At 38.5% G+C, this 21,537-nt stretch overlaps 2 protein-coding genes and 1 pseudogene across 8 annotated transcripts in view; 2 read left to right on the top strand and 1 right to left on the bottom strand.

The window, feature by feature from the left end:
* The first annotated feature begins 79 nt into the window (after positions 1 to 79).
* Positions 80 to 14,590, top strand: RAB2B (RAB2B, member RAS oncogene family). Its single transcript, XM_011382761.2, has 8 exons — positions 80 to 238; positions 465 to 536; positions 3,318 to 3,385; positions 7,790 to 7,872; positions 8,090 to 8,182; positions 11,514 to 11,625; positions 12,194 to 12,262; positions 12,960 to 14,590. Exons 1-8 carry the CDS (start codon positions 193 to 195, stop codon positions 13,065 to 13,067), a joined length of 651 nt encoding a protein of 216 aa, XP_011381063.1. The 5' UTR covers positions 80 to 192; the 3' UTR covers positions 13,068 to 14,590.
* On the bottom strand, positions 8,433 to 8,551 carry LOC111732772 (annotated as a pseudogene).
* Positions 14,591 to 16,746: 2,156 nt separating the features above from the next.
* Positions 16,747 to 21,537, top strand: part of CHD8 (chromodomain helicase DNA binding protein 8) — a 52,213-nt gene continuing 47,422 nt past the window's right edge. For 5 of the 7 annotated variants that reach the window (XM_011382759.2, XM_023524703.1, XM_011382757.2 and 2 more), the window contains exon 1: positions 16,747 to 16,885. The gene's annotated coding sequence lies outside the window, so the exon portion shown is untranslated. The remainder of the gene's footprint in view (positions 16,886 to 21,537) is intronic. The other 2 variants (XM_023524704.1, XM_011382753.2) reach the window with 1 other exon arrangement.

Genomic DNA, 21,537 nt, shown 5'->3' with positions numbered 1-21,537 from the left:
CTGTTAGAGGCGTCCCTGGAGGCGGTGTCTGGGTATTACCGTCGCTCCGACCGAGACAGGATTTTTGGGGAGAGCAATAGAGACGTAATCTGGGCTAGAGGGGCCGGAGCTCAGCCGATTGAGTGGCTAGAGAGGCCGGAGGTAAGTGGCTGTGGAAGTCGGGCGGACCCGGAATCCAGAGGAAACAGGACCATGACTTATGCTTATCTCTTCAAGTACATCATCATCGGGGACACAGGTAACCCGCAGGAGACTGCCTTCGCAACTGGGGCGGGGATCTGAAGCTCCCAAATCGGGTCGTGGGGGCGGGGCTCATTTAGTGGGCTGGGCGATTAAGCGAAGAGCAGGCGGGGCGGGGCGGCCAGGGGCGGGGCTCGGGGCTCTTCTTCCTCTGTCCCAGATGCTCAGACTCCGGACTACTCGTGGGCCGCGTGACTCCTAGAACGCGCGTCTTCTTCTTTCAGGTGTGGGGAAGTCATGTCTCCTCCTGCAGTTTACAGACAAGCGGTTCCAGCCTGTTCACGACCTCACAATAGGTAAGTGCATCTACCTGTCCCTGAACAGATAATGAAACCTGACTAAAGTGGAACGTTATCAGCCTTCAGAGTTCGAAGTTAGCTCTCCCTCCTTTTAAACTAGTCCAAAGTTATGTTAAGTGAAGAGTGACCAGTCAAATGCTGTAAATGGGGAGTAAATAACTGAAAGATAACTTCAGAAATAAACGTGAGGTGTGGATTAATTGTCGACCGTAGGATTTTTTTTTCCCCCCAAATACAATTTGAGTGTTTATGGGAAATCCCATGAAAACTACTTATTCAGAAACTCACCATGCTTTGCAGTAAATTAGTGCTAGCCTCACATATACTTTTAGAAGTAATTACCAATATATAGATTGTTTTGTGTGTAGAAGAGGAAAAAGCAAATTGGAGAGCTATTCTAGACTTAAAAGGTAGATGAAACTAATAACTTTTTAAAAAAAGAGTATGATAGAGTTCCAGAAACACACTGTTGATCCTGGCGAGTATAAACATCCCCCGCATATTTGTGATAAGGCATGGCCTGCTGGGGATTTGACAAGCCCTTCCCCATTATCTCCACAACATCAGCCCAAATAAAGACTATATATGAAACCAGCTTTCTTACCATATAAATGCAATTTCTGAATAAAATCCCTGGCTCCCATTTTTACCACATTGCCACCTCTAGTCCCACCTTCTAGAAATCTGAAGCTACTACTGCGCCCAATGGACTTATTAAGAGCTTAATAATGAATGTTAGGAAAGGATGTAGAGCAGCGGTCCCCAACCTTTTTGGCACCAGGGACTAGTGCTATGAGAATCTAAGGCCCAATGATCTGAGATGAAGCTGAGACGGTGATGCTAGCTAGCACTGGGTAGCAGCTGCAGATACAGATGAAGCTTTGCTCACTTGCCCACCACTCACCCCCTGCTGTGCAGCCTGGTTCTGGACAGGCCATGGACTGTTATCGGTCCATGGCTGGGAGGTTGGGGACCCCTGATTTAGAGGACAGCATCAACAGGAAAATATTTTTGGAAATGAATATTAAGTGGACACCCACACTGTGATAGGTGTTAATGACAACAGTGCTTAATAAGGCAAACATAGTGCCTGCCCTTAAGTACCTTACAGTCCTCTAATGTAGGAGGTGGGGTTGGAGATAAATACAGTGCAGTGACAAGTAAATTCTTATTGCAAAAGGGGAGGAGAGGCTGCTACCTCTATCAGGAAAGGCTGGATGTCAGGGCGACTTGGCTGCGACATCTGTCACCCCATTGATCGCCAGGGTTGATTTGGCTGATCTGGCTGGGCGGGTGTCCCCTTCCATCCCTCCCAAAGCTGCATGCTGGGTCGAAGAGGATGACCTTCCCCGATAGAGGAGAGCACCGTTCTTACGTCAAGGGTATACGAGTAGCTGTGCTCCCCTGCTACAACCTCCAAACAAGTTATTAGGAAAGGCTGAAGAATAAGCAGAAGTTAGCCAGGCAAAGGGGTTGTAGAGATGAGGGAAAAGTGATCAGGATAGGAGGGAATAACGTGCAAAGGCTAAGGAATGACAGAGATCAGGCTACCTTTGGAAAACAAAGTAATTTAATATAGCTGGAGCATGCAGTTTGAAATGGAGAGTGGCAAAAAATTAAGCTAGAGAATAAAATAGGGACCAAGTTTTGAAACACCTGAAGATAACGGGAATAAACGACAAGTTTTAAAACAGAGGAATGACATGATTAAATTTTTTTCCAGAGTCCAATATAGGCTTTGTTTCTTTCTGAATTCAGTCCTCTAAACAAGGCAGTTGGATAGAAAATATGTGCAAAATATAAGGATCTCTGAGTGTAACTAGAGAAAGGTGCATAAAAGGAGATAAAGTTTTATTTTTTAATTCTTTGTTGAAATTCCATTCCTATTTGTACAGAAAGGAAAAAAATTAGTGACTTTTTACAGTAGCTGTCGCTGTTCTTGATGAAGTAGTCTAGAGTAGTAAGAAATATTTTTTTCTCTTTTCAACTACAGCACCTTAAAGTGGAGAGAGATACTCCGGATGTATTATACATGGGACTACTGAATAGGCGCATATGAGCCCATTAGCAGAAGCTAGATTAGTGCTCTTTCTTACTTGGAAATCAAAATTCCTTGAGTGAAGTACTGTATAAAATAGAACATAGGACAAATTATCTGACTGATCAAGTATTTTTAATGTAAATGACCGTTGAATTTTAAATTTTGTCCTGATATTACCTTGAAGTTGAATGCCAGGTAAACTGAAACCTTTGTTGAGACTGTCAGTTTCCGTACTTCTATGAGGAGGGCTATTTTCCAGTGAACTCTGGGAATTATTAGATATCTGAACTGTATCATTCTTGAGAGCTTATTTCTTAGATAGGCTCTTTTTTCAAAAAATATTATTTCCTATATAAGCCTAGAGAGTGACTTTAAGAAAATGCTGGGAAATATTTTTTAGAAGTGTTTTAAAAAGTTACAAAATTGAACATTACCTAATTAAATGTAAGTGTTAACTAACATTGCTAAAATTTTTTCACCTTTTCTATTTGACTTGTTAATTCATTTTATCCCCATATCTGATTTTTGGTTACCTTCCTGAGGTCATTATCCCTTAGAACACACTTTTTAATTCTAGGGAAGAAAGGAACACAGAACTAATTGGAGCAACTAGGCAGTGGTAATGCGCTTAGTGGCACTGAGTGCAGACAGAGGAGGAGTCATTAGCACATTGAAGAAAGCATGAACCTCTCACTCAACATTAAAATCACATTCTTTCTCTTGGTCTTCACTGACAGGTGTGGAGTTTGGGGCCCGTATGGTCAACATTGATGGAAAACAAATCAAACTGCAAATCTGGGATACGGTGAGAGAGGATAAAATAATTTAGTACCTGACCAAGATCCGAACATAACACTTAAGGCCAATGAAGGGAAAAAGGGCTAGGAGGGTGGGCTAATGGTGGAAATGAGAATAAGGGAAGAGTGAAATCAAAGAGATAGGAAAGCTTTCACTTCCCTCTGTTGCAGTTACAAATATAAATGCTATATATTTTAATTTTTGTTTTAATATATGAGTTCTAGTAAAAATAAAAGCAAACAGTATAAATGTATAGAGTAAAAAGTGAATGTCCACTTTACACACATGAACCTCTCTCCCTCCCAATCTTGGTTTCTGCTTGACCAGAGTAAACCACTATTAATGATTTAGACTTTTTCTCTGTATTTAGATACATAAATAGAAACAAATATATGGTAATGATTTTGTTTTTGTTGGTTTTTAGAAGTATGGCAAAGTAGACCTAGCTTCGTGACTTAAGTATTTTTGTCAGCAATCTCTGGATTTTGTAGACTTTCCCATGTCAATGCGTATAGATCTACCTCATTTCTTTTTATTTTTTTATTTTATTCTTATTATTTTTATTATGGTGACATCGGTTAACGAAATCCAGTAAGTTTCAGGTGTACAGTTCAACAGTAAACCTCATTTCTTTTAATCATAATTTATTTAACCATCTTCTCATTGATGGAAATTTAGATTGTTTCCAATTTTTTTATCATTGCAAAGTTTCTTTGATTACTCTTATTTACTACATCTTTATGCAGATGTTTGAGGATTTCTATGGAATGCCTGCTCACGAATGGAAATTCTGGGTCAAAGGTTATGCATATTTTAAAATTTGACAAATGTAGTACTGCTAAAATTTAGCTTGACTTAGTGTAATTTGGCGTCATCCAGATAAATTTATTCCATGTACATTATCTCAGTTTGGTTTGTACTTTTGATTTCTCTGAGAAAAATAATATTCTAGTCTCTATGTTAAGTTAAAGGGAGCTAGCGCATATTCCTTCTATTCAGCTAAAATCTTTTCCTGATTTTTGTTTATTTACTTCTGTTCCTTCTCAGAACTGAGAGTTGAAGCACTTATATCTACAAGCTGTTTACAAGTGATTATTCTTTTTCTTTCTCCCTTTACCCTTTCTCCCCTCACCATCCCCCAACATAGGCAGGTATCTGTCTTAAAAGTAGTTACTTGGTGCTGCTCTAGACCCTTTTTGCGCAGTGTCCTTTTCTGGTGGTCTCCAAGGTTGTTAGCACATTTGTATGTACTGATTGATCAGCTGCTTTTAACACGGATGAAATTCTTCTGTATATTTGTTGGTTGTATTTGTAAGCATTTTAATAATCTTTGCCCTTCTGATCAGATTTTTCATCATTTTTCATATTGGCTTGTCCTAATTATAGGAACATGAATCATTTCACATTTCAGATAGTGGTAGCAGTAGCCAGATACCTCTAAAACTTCCAAACTTGTATCTTTTGGCCAATTTTGTCTTTAGTCTTTTCCTCCCAATAAAGCCTAAAAGTTATTACTCTATATCTGTTGCCAAGGTTAAGTTCGTATATGTTCTAAACAGCTGCCACTTATTCCCTCCCTTCTCTTTTTATTGTTGCGCCCAGGGGTTATTTTTCACTATTAATTCAAGTAAGTATTTCAGCTCTCCTCTTATTATCCCCCCTGGTTTTTGTATTTCCCACAGATATATATTTGGCCCCCTAAAGAGGCCACAGGACAAAATTTTTGAGGTGAGGAAGAGTGAAGCCTATAGGTGTGAAGACTGGTATAGCTAGATTCTGCCTTTTAAACTTAAACCTCTGTCATTTCCAAAACTGGATCTTTTGATGCTAGGAGACCCAAGAGCTGCCAGTTAGTGGTATGGTAATGGTTATGAGAGTGAGCATTGACTTGCTGGGTTTTTTTCCCCTTAAATGGTAATATGAATCATGGTAGATCATAAAATAAGAAAGTTGAGAGCCACTGCTCTGTTGACAGGGTCCTGAAGAACCACATGGCCACTTGTGATGCATTTGACCTAGTTCTTTCCTACTCTATTTTAGTAATTGTTTTGAGATTAGAGTAATCTTTGTTGAATCATAAAAAGATATCAGACAGATTTCAGAATACTGGGATTTTCTATTTATTTTGAAAATTTTAAGAGATTCCTATTTATAATGTGTTTGTCTCCTCTGCCACTCTCTGGGTAAGCCTGACATATCTCCCCTGTCATCCCAGATCTTCTGTCCATTGTTTACCCACCTTGGCTTCCCACTTTGTTGACCCCATTCCCTCACTTACTCCCAAAGCCCTCCTATAGCAAATGTCTAGGGGTTACCATGAAGGGTTATTTTTAAAGAGATCAAGTTACCCAGAGTTTTTTGTTTTCACTGTTCTGATTATTGAGAAGGATTTAGAGAGCCATGTTACTTTTTGCCTTTCTTCATTTCGTATCTATAGTTGCCTAAACAACTGTGCTAAATGAAGAGACACTATACTGTGGCTAATACAAAATGTTGATTATTTAATCCTAAAATCATTTGTATTTTGATTTGGAATGCATTTTGATTCTTAGGGAATGAGCATATATGACTTTGTAGGAATTGATCTTGAAACTACAATATGATGCTTCCTCTTGGGAGAAAACAGAAATTGTTAATTCTCTTTATCAAACCTCCATCCTAGTCTTTGCTGCTTCAGATTTTTTTTTACTGGGGATGGACAAAGGTACCTCAGACTGATGCTGACCAGCCCAAGTTGAACCGCTCACTCTTTCTAGCTTGTTGGCTCACAAACTTTGGCTTATGTACTGGACTAAGATGAAGAAGTGATTTGATTTTAAAAGGCATTTTTCTAATGACCCATGGGAAGTGTTTTCAGCTGTTAAATTTTGCCATGTGATTCAACCATCACGTGAGCTTCCTTCCAGCTTTCCTTTTAGTTCCTACTAGGCCACAGGGAAGGAGGGGGCTTTCAATAATAGCAGAAGAGGAGAAAAACTCAGTAAGAGATAAAAACAAAACAGGAATCAATTTAAGACATGAAGCAATTAGGGAATAAATAAAACTTTGAGTTCTTGGAGGGAAAAAGTATATTTTAAATCTTAAAGTATTACTAATATTACCAACAAATCTTAAAGAAAGTGATTCTTGTATTGGAAAAGTAACCTTAGAACTAGTGTACTGTAATTCTTTTCTGACCTTCAAACCCAGGTTTAGATTATATGACATAATGGCAAAGAGAAAAACTTTTGTGCTAGGAAGTACTAAGATCCTAAGTTTAATTTATAGATCCAGCATTTATAGATTTTATAACTTTTGGCCAGTTACTGAACTTATCCTATTGAGCCTCATTTTTCTCATTTGTGTTGTTAATTAGTGTTATCACTATTATTATTATTATATTATGAGAGAGCCATTTATTTTCTCATGTCCACATTTTAGTTTTCCTATCTTTAAAATATGAACAGTAGTCTTCCTTCCCAACCTTTATGTAGGGATATGAGGATAAATGATTTCAAGAATGTGAATAGGATAGATTCAATGCCCAGTTTATTCATATTATTATTTAAAAGATGCTTTTGCTTCTCTAAGGGTTAAAAAAAAATACCTATTTCATAAAGCAAGGAAAGTACCTAGTATGTGGGGGCATTAATAAATTGCTCAGTTATTAAACAAACAACATCCTAACGCCAACTGGAAATGAGATTAGAGTGTGAACAGTTGAATTTTTTTTTTTTTTAAAGAAAACTCTATCCTGGGTTCTGGGCTTCTTTTCCTGTTCCTTAGTGCTATTTACCATGACAAGATCCCAGCAAGGGACATTTTGGTTGTCCTGCCTTTCTTAGTGGTACACTAAAGGTCAATTCGCATATCCCCAATTTAAGTGCTTGGTATCTGACTAATTTTCTACATTGATATATTAAAATGAAACTTCTGTTAGGGTATTGGCATTCTAAGATAATTTTCTTTTTTACAGCTAAAGTAATAGAAACAGAAAGTAAAGGTTAATGTGATTTGTTCAACATCATGTTTTGGATGGACAATGCAATACACTCTGAGTTTCTAGGCCTATTTCCATTTTTTCTCTCCTAGGGATTATTGGGAAATGTATGAAATGTCTAATTGCCACACTGACCGTGGTGTGCTACTGGCACTTAGTGCCTAGGAACCAGGGATGTTAGTCAGCAGTTTGATAAGTGGTCTCACAGGAAGAACTAACCCAGAATATCATTTGCATTCCCTTTGAAAAATATTGATTTTCCACCTGTTTTCTTTCTGGGCATTCATGTTTCCTTTCCTTAATTTTCTTTTCTTAATAGAAATTATTTTAAAAAATTAAGTCCTTTGTTTTAGAGTGGCATATGATCAATTTATTTCTCTGGAAATAACCTGTTTTTTTTGGGATTTTTTTGTTGCCACATTGGTGGATAAGGCTGGGCAAGAATCCTTCCGTTCTATCACCCGTTCCTACTACAGGGGAGCAGCTGGAGCACTGCTGGTATATGACATTACAAGGTGAGTCAGAACTAGTGGGTGGGAGGGAGGCTGTTCCCTATGTTCTCGAAATCTTTTTCTCTTCTATCTACTGATTCTGGTAAGAATGGTAAAGAAGAATGGCCTCTCTTATATTTTTCTTTACATGTGTAGTTTTCCTCCTTTTCCTATACATTTGGAATTTCTTTGGCATTTTGAAATGGGCCTCAGACCCACTTTCTAAACTTTTCTGCTGTAGGCGTGAAACCTTCAACCACCTGACTTCATGGTTAGAGGATGCCCGGCAGCACTCTAGCTCCAACATGGTTATCATGCTGATTGGGAATAAGAGGTAAAATTTTATTTGAATAAATAATAGGTACTAATACTCATCTAGGTATTTTGTGGACATTGAATCACTTGGTCCCCAAACTTTTTTAGTTTATGATGTTCTCAATAGCTCAGTAAAAAGAAATATTGTGGTGAAATACATAACAAAATTTACCATTTTAATCATAGGTGAGGCAACCCTTGGTTGACCTCACAGGTTGCAAAGACCTTGTCAGCTTACAATCCCTTATTTTTTTATTTTTTATTTTTTGTGCCTACAGCACCTGGTCTTCCTAGGTGGTCTCCCATCCAAATACTAACCAGGCCCGACTCTGCTTGGTTTCTGAGATCAGATGGGATTGGGCTTGTTCAGGGTGGCATGGCTGTAGACCGGTTTTAATCATTGCTGAGTGCAGTTCCGTGGCATTAAATATGTTCACGTTGTTCTACAACAGTCACCACCATCCATCTTCAGAACTTTTCATCTTCCCACACTGAAACTTTGTTCCCATAAAATACTTATCTACATTCTCCATCCCACTGGTCTTAGCAACTACTGTTTTACTTTCTGTCTCTATGAGGTTGACTATTTTACGTACCTCATATAAGGGAAATCATACGGTATTTGTCCTTTTGTGACTGGCTTCTTTCACTTAGCGTAACGTCCTCTAGGTTCACATATATTGTAGCATATGTCAGAAATTCCTTCATTTTTTAAGGCCGAAAAGTATTCCTTTGAATGTATTTGCTACATTTTGTTTATCTGTTCATCTATTGGTGGACACTTGGGTTGCTTCCACCTTTTGGCTATTGTGATTAATGCTGTTGTGAATATGGGTGTACAAATATCGGTGTCCCTGCTTTTGATTCTTTGGGGTATATACCCAGAAGTGGAATTGCTGGATCTTATGGTAATTCTAAGTTTAATTTTTCGAGATCCACCATACTCTTTTCCACAGTGGCTACACCATTTTACGTTTCTACCAGCAGTGCACCAAGAGTTCCAGTTTCTCCCCATATTCCCCAACAACTTTTATTCTCAGTAAATTTTCTATGGTACTAATAAGCCAAAAGAAATAACAGTTTTGTTATTAAATAGTTAGATCTAAACAACATAAGTATTTTTGTCATAACAACTTAGTAACTGTTTGAAAAATAGAAAGCATAAATTAAAACAGTTTTTAAAATTTTATTTTATTTTTTTTGTCTTTAATAAAAAGCTAAATGGCTCTTTGCTTTTACAACAAACCTGACCATTAAAAATTTATTCTTAAATAGCCGTAATTACACTAATGACCTGTGGGTACCTGCATAGCTTCTTAAACTTTATAATCAGGATTGGATACTTTCCTTTCCTTTCCCAAAATGATTTTTGTACAATACTTGCTTTTTATAACAGCAACTGCCAACAACTCAGCTTCACAAAGATATGAAGATATTAAATGGCATCTGTTGTAATCTGATATTGACACTGAACTATCTTAAGCTTGTCATTCATGTGATGTTCTTATGTTGAATGTTGCTGTGTTTCCCTTGAAAATTTAAATTGTCCTGTGGTACCCTTGTGAGTTTGTAGCACTGTGTCAAACTGTGGCCACAGACTAATTGTACTCATTTATTAGGTCAGCCAGTTTCAGGGAAAACTTACTATGTCCTAGACACTGTGGCAGACTTTGAGTGCGCAAGGTGTATAAAAAAACAGTCATGCCCCTGTTCCCATGGAACTTACAGTCTAGTGGGGACATTATAAATGTGGTAAATACAGTGAAGGAAAAAAGGGCTGCTATGAAAGACCAGTAACAAGGTACCTGTTTTTGATTAAGAGTGATATTTAAGCTGGAATCTGAAGGATGAGTGAGAGTTCGGTGAGCAAAGACTTAAAAAAAAACAAAACAAAAAAACCGTAGACCAGATAGGGAGAACAAACTGTGTGAAAGCCTTGAACTGGGAAGAAGCTGAGCAAGTTATGGTATTGAAAGAAACCTGGTATGGTTGGATTGAATCAAGGGGGAATGGTGCAAGATGAGGTTGCAGAGTAGGCAGGGGCCAGATCTCGTGGCACTTACCTTAGTAAGGAGTTTCGATTTTATTCTAACCACAGTAGGAAACATTTAAGTCTTATGCAGAGAAGTGGCTTGATCAGATTTTAAAAGATCTCTCAGGTGGGGAACAAGGGTTGAAGTGGGATCCTAGTTGAAGTACACCAGGCGAGAGAGAACGGTGGCTTGGACTAGAGTGATGATGCTGGAGAGGAAAGGATGATTTCAAGGTACATTTTGGAAATACCTCACTGTGTATTGGGTATTCGGAGTGAAAGAAGGAAGGGTGTTAATAATGACTTCTTAGTTTTGGGCTTGTGCTATTTATTGAGATGTGGAATCCTGGGGCAGAAGCAGGTTGGGAGGACAAGACCAAGTTCCATTTTGATGTAAGTTTGAGGTGCCTTTTACAGAGCAGAGTGGAAATGAAAAAAGGCAAATGGACAAAGATCTGGAGCTAAACGGAGCATTTAGGATTATTGATATTTAGATGGGTAGTTCTTCCCTGGTCTTTACACAGCTAATAATAAATATACATATTGTAGATTTGTTTTTTTTTTAATGGACTTACTCCTTGATATTTTTTTTTTCATGGTTGAAAAATTGGAAACCTCCCAAATGAAAATTTCTAATTGAAAAAGTGAAACTCAGACAGTCCATCTTTACTTATTCTGCAGCCTTTTATCTTGTCTTTGATAAAGTCTTTCCATGCCACTTTATTCCCTTTCTCAGTCCTTGGCTTTATCTTTTTTCCCTCGTATCACCTAATTTTATTGTTTTCTCTGAATCCTTCATTTCCCTGATGTCAAGCTGCTGTTATACACATTAAAAATTAGACTAGTGAGAATTAAGGGAACTGCATTCTTATACCTGGCTTTCTCTCTTCTTGTGGATTGATTCCAGTGAGAGAGGAGGACACTCTTCACTCTGGGATGGGACATCTATCACTTTTCTCCTAACAAATAAAATTTCCCTTTTACCTTCTTTCTTTTGCTCTTACTGGATCACATTTAAAAACGAAGTATAGGGCATAAGCCTTAAGTAACTATGGGGCTTGCTTGCTACTTTACAAACCCTTTTCTCTGTAATAGAGTAAGGTGTTATCCTCAACCATGCAGCAGGTGTCACGGATTTGAAGAATATTTTCCCAGAGGCTATAGAAATTACTAACCCTGTATAAGAGAATATCATCTAGGAGTTACATTCTTTATGGATTAACTGACAGTTGAAACAGCTATGGGATTCTTTTAGAACAAGAGTTTCTTCTTTCACTGAGCTCTTATTTTAGTTTTCTCCCCAATTAATCTCTTGCAGTGACTTAGAGTCTCGCAGGGATGTGAAGAGAGAAGAAGGAGAGGCTTTTGCTCGGGAGCATGGACTTATATTCATGGAAACTTCAGCCAAAACAGCCTGCAATGTTGAAGAGGTATTATTTGGGAAAAAATAGGGAAAACTTTTCAGAGAGTACACCATATCTTTGTCCTTTTATTCCGAATTCTGTAAGACATGGGTAAGGAAAGAATGTCCATTGGTCATAGTGATCATATGTCTCCCTTTAAGGGAACTGTCCCATTTCTTTTACCTTGATTTCTAAGGTTTTATCTTTACTTTGGATAACATTTTTAAGTGTGGGTTAAGCCCACTGTTACTTGTAAATCACGTTAATTGGAGGGTCTGATGAGTTCCTACTGTAGTCATTCCTTCAGTAACTTAATTGAGAAGAGAATCTGTTTTATATGCAGAGGGTGTTAACCTAGGAATCTTATGGACGTCTTGGGTCAGTACCTAAATACTATGTAATTCCTTTTTTCTATTTGAAACCACTCTCAATGGCTTTTACAAGGACTTCGGGGGAACTTTTGTATTTTTACTCTGTTCTTCTGATGGTTTCTCATTCACCTTAGAAATCCAAATAGGAATAATATTTGTATTCTCTTTTCCTAATTTCTCTACCTGAATAATGAGCCTAATAATATGATTTATGTCTCCTTTAGGCCTTCATTAACACAGCCAAAGAAATATATAGGAAGATCCAGCAGGGTTTATTTGATGTCCACAATGAGGTGAGAAAGAGTGGGGGACTGACTGACAATTACCTTTGCTTTGTCTTAAATAGGACAGGAAGGTCCCTAGAACGTGAGGGCCCTAGGGTCTAACATCATACTATTTGAAGCTACGCCAATTCATACTTGGTTTTTTTATGTAGGTACACAAAAACCTATCATCATTTTGTTTGTTTGTTTGTTTGTTTTTTTCACAAGTCTGAAATCCAGAATGCTTAAAGCGATTTTTAGTTGGTAATCTAAAAGATATACAGTATGGGAGGTTTTCTTTCCAACCTCAGTGTTTTGCTCTTCCAGAACATGAGAGAGGTGTGATTCCTAATTGCTCAGCAGGGCCATTTCTATAAAGCAAATTCTGGGGCAAAACAAAAAGGAATTATATGTTAATATGCTAATTCTACTCTTTTGTGTGCTCACACTTTTACCTAATCACATTGTGATTCAGCACAGAGCTATGAAAATTAAGTGTAACAGTCACCTTAAAAATGGGCACAAAAGTCACTTCTAGTCTTCTGTAATACTTATACCACAGCTGGTTGTCTCATTTTTACTATTACAGTGTAGCTAGGGTACACGGTTACATGCCAAGGTCATATCTGCTTGTAGAAAATGTAATTAATGATTTCCTTTTATACCCCTTTTTCTCCCATTTACTTTAGCACTTGAAGTGGGAACTATTGTTTCTTTTCTTTTACAGGCAAATGGCATCAAGATTGGTCCCCAACAGTGTATTTCAACATCAGTGGGATCCAGTGCCTCCCAGAGGAACTCTGGTGATGTAGAGTCCAACTCTGGCTGCTGCTGAACATCTGGCCTGGACTCTCTTTTTCTTCCTGGAACAGCTTCAGATCAATAGGCTTAAAGAAAGAGGTCTTACTTGTTTTGGCTGAGAAAAGCTTCTTTCAAGATGTGATGTTTTGCCTTTCCACTTAAAGACCAAGGGAGAATTTGGGCCTTTACTGACCTGTCTTTCTTCAGGGACGTGAGCATTCCCTATAGAGTAAGGCTCTTCTCATCTTCCTATTTTAATTTCTAAAATGTTAGGATCAAATTCGATTGTCATGGTAGTTCAAAAATAAATTCTTTTATGAGTATACACAATCTGCTTCCCACCAAGAATTAGTAACTAGGATCTGGGACATTCTGCTTGAGCACTTGAGATTACTGGGATCTGGCTGGCCTTTGGACAATAGATCCTCTGTCTAGGACTTTCATTGAGTTTTTTCACTTGCCACTTTATAAGAGTTCTTGCAGAAGGCAGTTCCTTCTACCTAAACTTCTCTACCATCCTATTACTAGTTTCTCTGTCTTAGAGTAACTACGAAATTTTTGACAGCAGTGGAGTTGCTCCTGGACCGTGTCCACTTATCTTTACCTAAAGAAAACATCTTTCCCTTTTCCTTTTGTTTTAGGGACCAGACCTAATGTTGCAGTGTCTCTCACCAAACAGACCCCTACTGTTTCATCACACTCACTTCTTAATGGACCTATTTAGACTTTTTTACTCTATAATCAAGCTAATCTGCTTACTTACTTGACATGACATATTTACTTCACTTCTATGCCTTTGCACATGCCCCACTCTCTGCTAACATTACACTCAGAGTCCAAAAAGTTTTCCTTTAGAAAGCCTTTGACTGATCTAGGGACTTCTAAACAATTATTGACACAGTACCCTTTAGTTTTCATATGTTCTTTATTCATATGTATATTTATTTGTATTTATGTTACTCTGTAAATATGTTTTATAGTTGTTTTGTGTGTGGAATTTGTCTTCCAATATAGGTTGTAAGCTCCTTGAGAGCAGGGACCATATTATCTTTTTTACTTTTGTAAACCACTCTCTCCACCATTTCTTCACAGTGCCTAGTGCTATTTATGTGATCTTTGAATTTAACTGACATACTTAAAGACTTGGAACAGGTCTATTTTAGACTACAGAGGAAACAAAAGGCCTTAGAGTCATCTGTTTGTAACTTTATCTCAGTCTCTTCCATCTGCTTACCCTGGATTCTATATTGATCTTCTCCCTCTCCTTTCTCCCTTCCCTGGCTCTTTGCCTCCATTCCATGTAGTGTACACTAAGGCTGCCTGCTTCTGAGTCAAGTAAGTGGATACTTTAGCCATTCTTTTCGAGAGCACATAATACTATCCTAGTCAAATCTGCCTTTGTTTGCCTCATCTTACAGCTTTGTGGTTCAGTTGCTTTATCTTTTTGCCTTGCTGTCCCATTCTCTTCCACAGCACCGTGGTCTCATGAATTTTTCTAATTTTGTTGTTGTTGTTTGTTTCATTATTAAATATATGCATGTATCCAAGCTGCTCATATTTCATGTGTCATTTCTGATAGTATCCCAAACACAAGTAGATATTCTTCTAAGGAATTGTATCAAAGGTATTGGAAGAAGACTCCTTGAGATACATTTTGTACTGGATTCTGCCCCGAGTAGTAGTAGTAGTAGTAGTAGTAATTAACACTGCACTACAGGAATTTGGAAGACATTTAGAGTGTTGCTTTGATTATGCTTTTGTTTTGCTTTTAAAAATCCTACCTTGTTCCAAAAAGGATGAGATTGTTGAGTTTGGGGTTAGCCTGCACCCTCACACTAGGGACAACACTGAAGTAAATATAAAGTTTTAATTTCTGTACAGTTTTTCTTTACCAACCAAGGTAATCTTTAGTGATTGGGAGGTATCAGAGCATTGATCAAAGATAGCATTCTGCCTAGAGCTGCTACTTTCAGTCATTGAAGGATACCATTTTGGTATTTTGGAGAGTACCTTTTTAGTCCAAAATCACACATCCGGTCTATTATCTAAACTATTCATAACTTTCTATACTTGGATATTTCGCTAATTGTAAGGGAAGCGTGAGAAAAGCATCTGGGCAAATTCATGATCTGTGTTGATCATTGCCGATGTTCTGAGTGAAATGGTCATGAATTTTAGGAAGTGGATTCCCCACCACCATGTGAAGAATGGTAGTTCTGAGATAATACAGATATTGATTGGTTTTTAAGGCCAGAACCATTGAAAACCATATTCATGGACATCTAAGTCACAGTATTTATAAAGCATTGCAGATAGCAGAAATAAAAGCAGGCACACCCTTTCCCCTTTCTATGTTTATAACTGGTTCTTTTGATAGCAGGTTTATTTTGTATCATAAGCAGAGGGATAACAGGTTCTCATTCTATAAACTATTTGCATATGCATTTACAGACAAACACATTGTTCTGGTAAATCCTAATACCTCAAATTTGATATAATGATACCAGTTGCCAGGGGAAAATTGGGCCAGCAGACTTTGTTAAATATACAGGGAAATGTATTTGGCCAAGTTTTAATCACTTCTGTGATGAAATAGCGACTCATGTGACTCCTTAAGGTCTCTGAGATACCATGTGTAGCCATGCAAATAAGTTATTTCTTGGGAAATGCCTTTAATGATCTGGAAAGATTGTTCACGAATTAAAACTTGTTGCAAGTAGGGATTTAGACTAGGAAAACAGGAAAATCTCATTGAGCGCAAGAGAACTTCAGTCACAATAGTTTTTTTTTTTTCCAATTTAAATGCAGTTATTAGAGAATTACTTTCGGCAGCCAGTGTTTTTAAGGCCTTAATCGCCTTCCTTACATATAATTTCTCCTTTGAGGTTTCTTTAGTTTGTTTTATTTGTATTGAAAAGTAGTTTGGGTCTATAGATGAACTTATTATTTAAAAAAAAATGAAATTCTTCCCCAAAACCACTTCATTTCCAACTGACTCTCAGTCCTCTGTGCTGCCTAAGTCAGAGCACGGGAAAACTTTTACGTTTTCGAAGCACAAGGACTAGAAGCATCTAGAATAGACACATAACCTGTTTGTCTTATACTGATATCCTGAGTGAGGTACCTATGAAGGATTATTATAGGAACTGGGAAAATCCACTGTCATTTTAAGAATTCATTTTTGCCTCTTTGGTAAGATAGCCTCACTTCTATGCAAGGGTGGTGGTTGCCTCTAACCACATTCAGCATCGTTCCAGAGTTTCTCCCCATCATGACTGAGGAACATCCTAATTACATAAAGGAGAGGATGTTGGACCTGGACCAAAGTCGTCCGACAGAACGCCGAAAAAAGCTTCAAATTCTTTAAAGCACTCCTTCCTCCTTCCTCTCCCCAAGGTACCAGCCCGACCCAAGATGGCTTCCCAGAAACAGGTAACTAAATGTTTTAGTTTAGAGCGCCCCCAACGGCGGGGGCCAAAAACACAGACACACACACACACACACTCCAAGAAGCTTGAACGCCTGTGAACTGAGCATTCAGAGACGAGCTACTGCCAGATTTTATTTTCAATCAGGCATATCTGTGGTTGCCTACGTACCCTTCTCAGCCTTTTAGGACCTCCCACTCTCGAGAGACTTCCTGGATGGCACTCGCACTACCCTGCTGGAAGAGGCCGGGCGTCGGCCCTGCCATTGGTGGGTGGCAGTGTAGGTGGGCGGAGCCGAGAGAGAATGGACTACTAGCAAGCTAGATTGAACCGAGGGCTGGCCATGCTCCGCCGGAAGGCGCCTTGTTCTCCGAAAGGGTGAGTTGAAACGCTGGCTGGAAAGGAAGCACCAGGACTGGTTCAGGTAGGTTTCCCGCTCACTCTTGCTTCTCAGTGCTGGTCCAAGGGTCTTTGCAAAAGCTAAGGCTCTTAGAATTGGTTTTAATAACTCATTCTCCTCTTCGCTCCCCCGCCCCCTGCCCGTCCGCCAGTTGTTGAGGGATCAGGTGCTGAGTGATGCTCTGGACTGAACCATTCTCCTTTGTGAGAGGCCGGGGGAGAGGCCAGCTGCCGGGCCGCGGGGCCCCCAGCCGCATCGAGCCGCGAAGGGATCTGCCCCGGCCGCTGAGGAGTTTTAGGGCTTGTCATTGCATTACTGGGCGTGGTGTAGATTTGAGGCAGCTTCTTGTTCTCCTTATCCTTTCAGAGGATGGAAAACTCCCCGGCTCCGTTTGGTTACTCCATACTTTGGACTCAGAAGTGGGAGGTTAGGGTTTTTGCGTTTTTTTCTTTTTCTTTCTTTCTTTTTGTGTGTTTTAATAATAAAGGTGGGTAGGGACGCATGGGGCGAGGGTGTGTAACTTGTTATAGATTATTAGGTGTAATTTCTGTTGGTCTTCGAGAGAAAAGAGCAGGCTTTTGGAGACTGTTTAGAGATGGTGGGAAGAGAGGAACTCCAGCCCTGCATCTCCATTGACAGGTCTGCAGAGCTTACTCGTTTTCTCTTGCATTATGTAAACTCTTCACTAGCAGAAGACCCCTCCCCCTGCCTCGGAGCGAATGCAATTTCTTTATTTACCTGTCTCTAGTGTCGCAGGAAAATTTCCCTGCCGTTGCAGCAGCTGTGAAAATGCAGCAGCTCCTACCTTTAAAAGTGCAGTCTTGCAGAGATTAAGGTCTTCAAAGAAGAGGTGTATAGTGGAGGTGTATAAATGTGTAATGGACCACTCTCTTAGTGACTGAGCATAGTAAGCCAAAAAAGTCAAAGACTTAAAATTGGATCTTTTTCTTTTAAAGAACGGACATAGTGGAATGTCCCAAACTCAAGCCAAAAGAGCTGCATTATCGGTGTCTTCTGTATCCTACCATCACACCAGCAGCCACAAATTGTTTATTTACTCTTCCTGTTGTTCTGAGCCTATCAGTTAAGTCAGGGATTCTCTGACTGGGTTATCTTTAGTAACAGCTGGGACACTTTAGATACTAGAAGGTGAGTTTGTGTTGTGAATAATGTCCTCTATTAGTGAATTAGATAATGTCTTCTGCTTAAGAATTTCTTTTGTATTGGTCACCACATAGGTTTCAGAACAAGTGTTGTCAACCTCTTAGGGCCAGAATGTGAGAAGCTTCTCATTACAAGTATTTTGGAATTACCTCGCTCCTTAAAAGAAAAGAGTTATAATAAGGAAAACAACATTTTCCACTTAATAAGACCTGGGTTGCAAGAGTGGTATACCAGTGGGTCTGCAAGGCAAGATGAAGGACACCAGCCAAAGAGAGGGTAGGCATGTGTGAAGAGATGGACTTGTGGGGAGGTTTAAAACTCAAGTAGCAGGGGAGTAATGGATTGGAATCAAGGATTTGATGGAGCAATTTATGGGTGCTTGCACAGTTCCCACCTCCCCCATGTGTGATCTATCCTGTGCCTCTGGCTTTTTGATTTTATCAATTCCCAAATTGACAAAATCCATTTAGACATGGATAGAAAATGATAGAAATCTGCTGAACTGATTGTGAATCACCAGGAAACACAGATCTTGTATTTCCCAGGACAGCCTTCTCTGCAGCACTGCTGGGTGTTGGGATGGAAGAATCCAGGCATTGTGGTAACGCTGCGGAGTTTTGGTTGTAACAGGAAGAATTTGATATGTGAAAGGTTGAGTTTCTGATAGGTAAGGTAGGATGGTGAGGGGGATTAGTCTTTAAAGGAAACTGTAGTACACATCTTTAAAAGGGTGAGATTTTTCTAAGCAAAACTACCACATAAGATCAATTTATGGGTGCCAAGAACTGTGCTTGCTTACTAAAAGTATGAGATTTAATATTCTCATCTGTTGAAAGACTAACATTTTCAAAGCCTTCAGATGGGTGCTAAATGCTTCACAAATGCTGTTTGTCCACAGCCCTGCAAGAGTTAAGCTATCGTCTGAGCTTACATTGAGCCTAGTACTGCGAGGATAAACAGAAGACAAACATTTTTCTGGACCTTCCACCCTCAGTCCTCTTCTGGGCTTGCATTTGAACAAGTCCCTAGTCTGCAGGACTTTGCCTGACCTACCCTTACACTACTGTGCTGTATTTACAAATTTACCTTTAACATTCAATTCTTTGATAGACTATCATTTCATATGTTACTCAGTTTAACTTTATATACCTCCTCTGTAGTTAATTATTTTTTTTCCTCACAAAGTTTGTAGTCTTCTTTTAATTGTCCTGTTGGGATTTTGTTCACTTTGCTTTTTGTTTTTATTCACTATAATTGTGCCTTTTTGCTTCTTGCTGACCTTTTAAGGGATGTAATGAAACTCTAATTTTCAAGATGTGGTTCTTTGGTACCCAGTACCCAAGTGGCAGTTGTATTTCTATATAAAGCCGTTGTATGAACTGTTTACCATTGCCTAAAAGTTTATTTACCTGTTTATTACATTCTAAATTTTATCCTGAATAACCTGTCTTCCTCTTAACCTCTCAGTTTTGTCTTATGTGTGCACATGTATGAAGTTGTAATTTAGTTCTTTCTGTGTTTTCTTTTTTCTTTTTTTTTTCCCAGAGGAGTAATTTGGATTCATTTACTTTGTGTCTTTTCTAACTGTTTCACATTGCCTATAAGATTTTCGTTATATTTGTACTGCAGAATAAGTCCACCTCTTTGTAGTTAGTGGATGTTTTAAATTTAAACTACAAAGTATGTTAGTCTCTGAGATTTCTAATTAAGCTGTTCTGTAGGTATTCTTTTCCCTTTTACTATCCGTAACTTTCTGTCCTTCACTAGGCTCTTGATTGTTTAATGTCACATGAAGCAAAATGATCACATTTAAAATATCTTAATTCTTGCCTTCAGATTGCAGCAGGAGGCTTTTAATAATAAAAGACTTAATTTCTACCCATTAACGTACATTACATGATAATCAGAAATCCACCAGGTGTAAACAGAAACTAGACTGGCATAGATAAATGCTTTACATTTGTCTTCAGCAGAGATGGGTTCAGGAATATATTCCAAGCAGTAGAGCCGTGTGGGGAACCTAGATAATGCTCTAGCCTCTTCAAGTTCAGGCTAAATATATTCTTATTAGTCTGTTTGTAAAAAGTTCCCAGAACATCAGACTCACTCCTATTCAAATAAAAGTACACGAAAATTTCAAAGACAAACCAAGGATTTTAAAAATTACTTACTCTTAAGCATAATTATTAAGAAAAGATTGGGTTTGTCATTGAAAGAATGAAATATCCCTGATTTTATTTTCTCTGTACATTTTCAGAGAAATTTGTTGTGTATGGCCTCCTCTTATTTGGCATTTTCAGACTTTATTTCACTTTAAAAAGGTAATTAAATGAAATGTTACTGAAATTACTAGGTAATAATAGGACTGCGCTTCTTTTCTCCCCTGTATGTCAGCACGTTAAGTGTGATAATTCTAATCCTTTTGATAATGTCCCAATATTCCAGTAATTAGTAATTCTGTAGTAATACCTTTTTGTTTTGAGAGTCTGTAGTTCTCCTAAAACTATCAGTACTTTTCTGAGAAGGAATACATATTAACTTAATTCTTGATTTCACCTGAAAGGAAAGATATTAAAGAGCTATAAAGTCTTTCAGGTCTCTCAAATTGTCTTTTTGGTCATTTAAAAACCTTTGGAATATCCTACTTTCATTTTTCCTTCCACTACATTCTTGAGGGTCCACTACATCTTTGGGAATTGTTTCTTTGGGACTTGGGTGTTAAGAAGTGCATTGTCCCATTGGTGGTGATATGTGAATTTCTTTTTAGTTGGTTCTAGAAGAAACCAGTGATTTCAGTAGTTTGGCTGCCTATTTAGAGTCGAAATCATAGCAGGATTTTGTAGTAGAACATGATTTTATCAGGTATACGTCTGCCCAAGTAAACCGAATAGGAAAATTTTTCTGGATTTTTGAATAGGAGCTACTAGGTTGCATGAACCCTCAGCTTTCATACAGTTGTTTACTTTTCTACTCAGTACTCAGTCTTTCTCTTTTTTTTACCCCTTGTCTGGAGAGTGGAGCACATTACTCAGCTCTTTGTTTATTAACATATCAATTCTCCTGTAAATGTAGTGCTTTTGCCTGTTTTTCAGGTATGCCTCCTGGTGGGGCATCCTTTTTTTCATGAGGGCTTAAATAGATAGAGGTAATGATCACTTCCATTCACTGCTTTCCTGAAAGTCGTGGGAGTCAAAAGTTGAGGCAGCTGGATCTAGCATGTGAACTACTGGGGAACAGCCCAGTCAGTTGGAGAACTCTAAGTTCCCACAAGCAGGCACTGTGAAGTAAATGGAGTACTATGAGATAGACTGTGGCTTCATCCCTACAAACACGAACATGATTAATTGAATTATCTGGATGTTGCCCTAGACACCGGTGCAGGTTAAAGTCTTTTCCGTGGGTTTGAGGTTAAAGGGTTGTACTGCTTTCTCAGCACAGCTGTACTAGAGTCCTTTCATCCTGCCCAGCAGTTCTGCTATTCTAATTGTGAAACTTTTAAATCTATTTCAGTA

This window comes from Pteropus vampyrus, unplaced genomic scaffold (assembly GCF_000151845.1).
Source record: "Pteropus vampyrus isolate Shadow unplaced genomic scaffold, Pvam_2.0 Scaffold488, whole genome shotgun sequence".
Lineage (NCBI taxonomy): Eukaryota > Metazoa > Chordata > Mammalia > Chiroptera > Pteropodidae > Pteropus > Pteropus vampyrus.
Note: the sequence above shows the minus strand (reverse complement) of the source record. Positions and strands in the feature narration are given on the sequence as shown.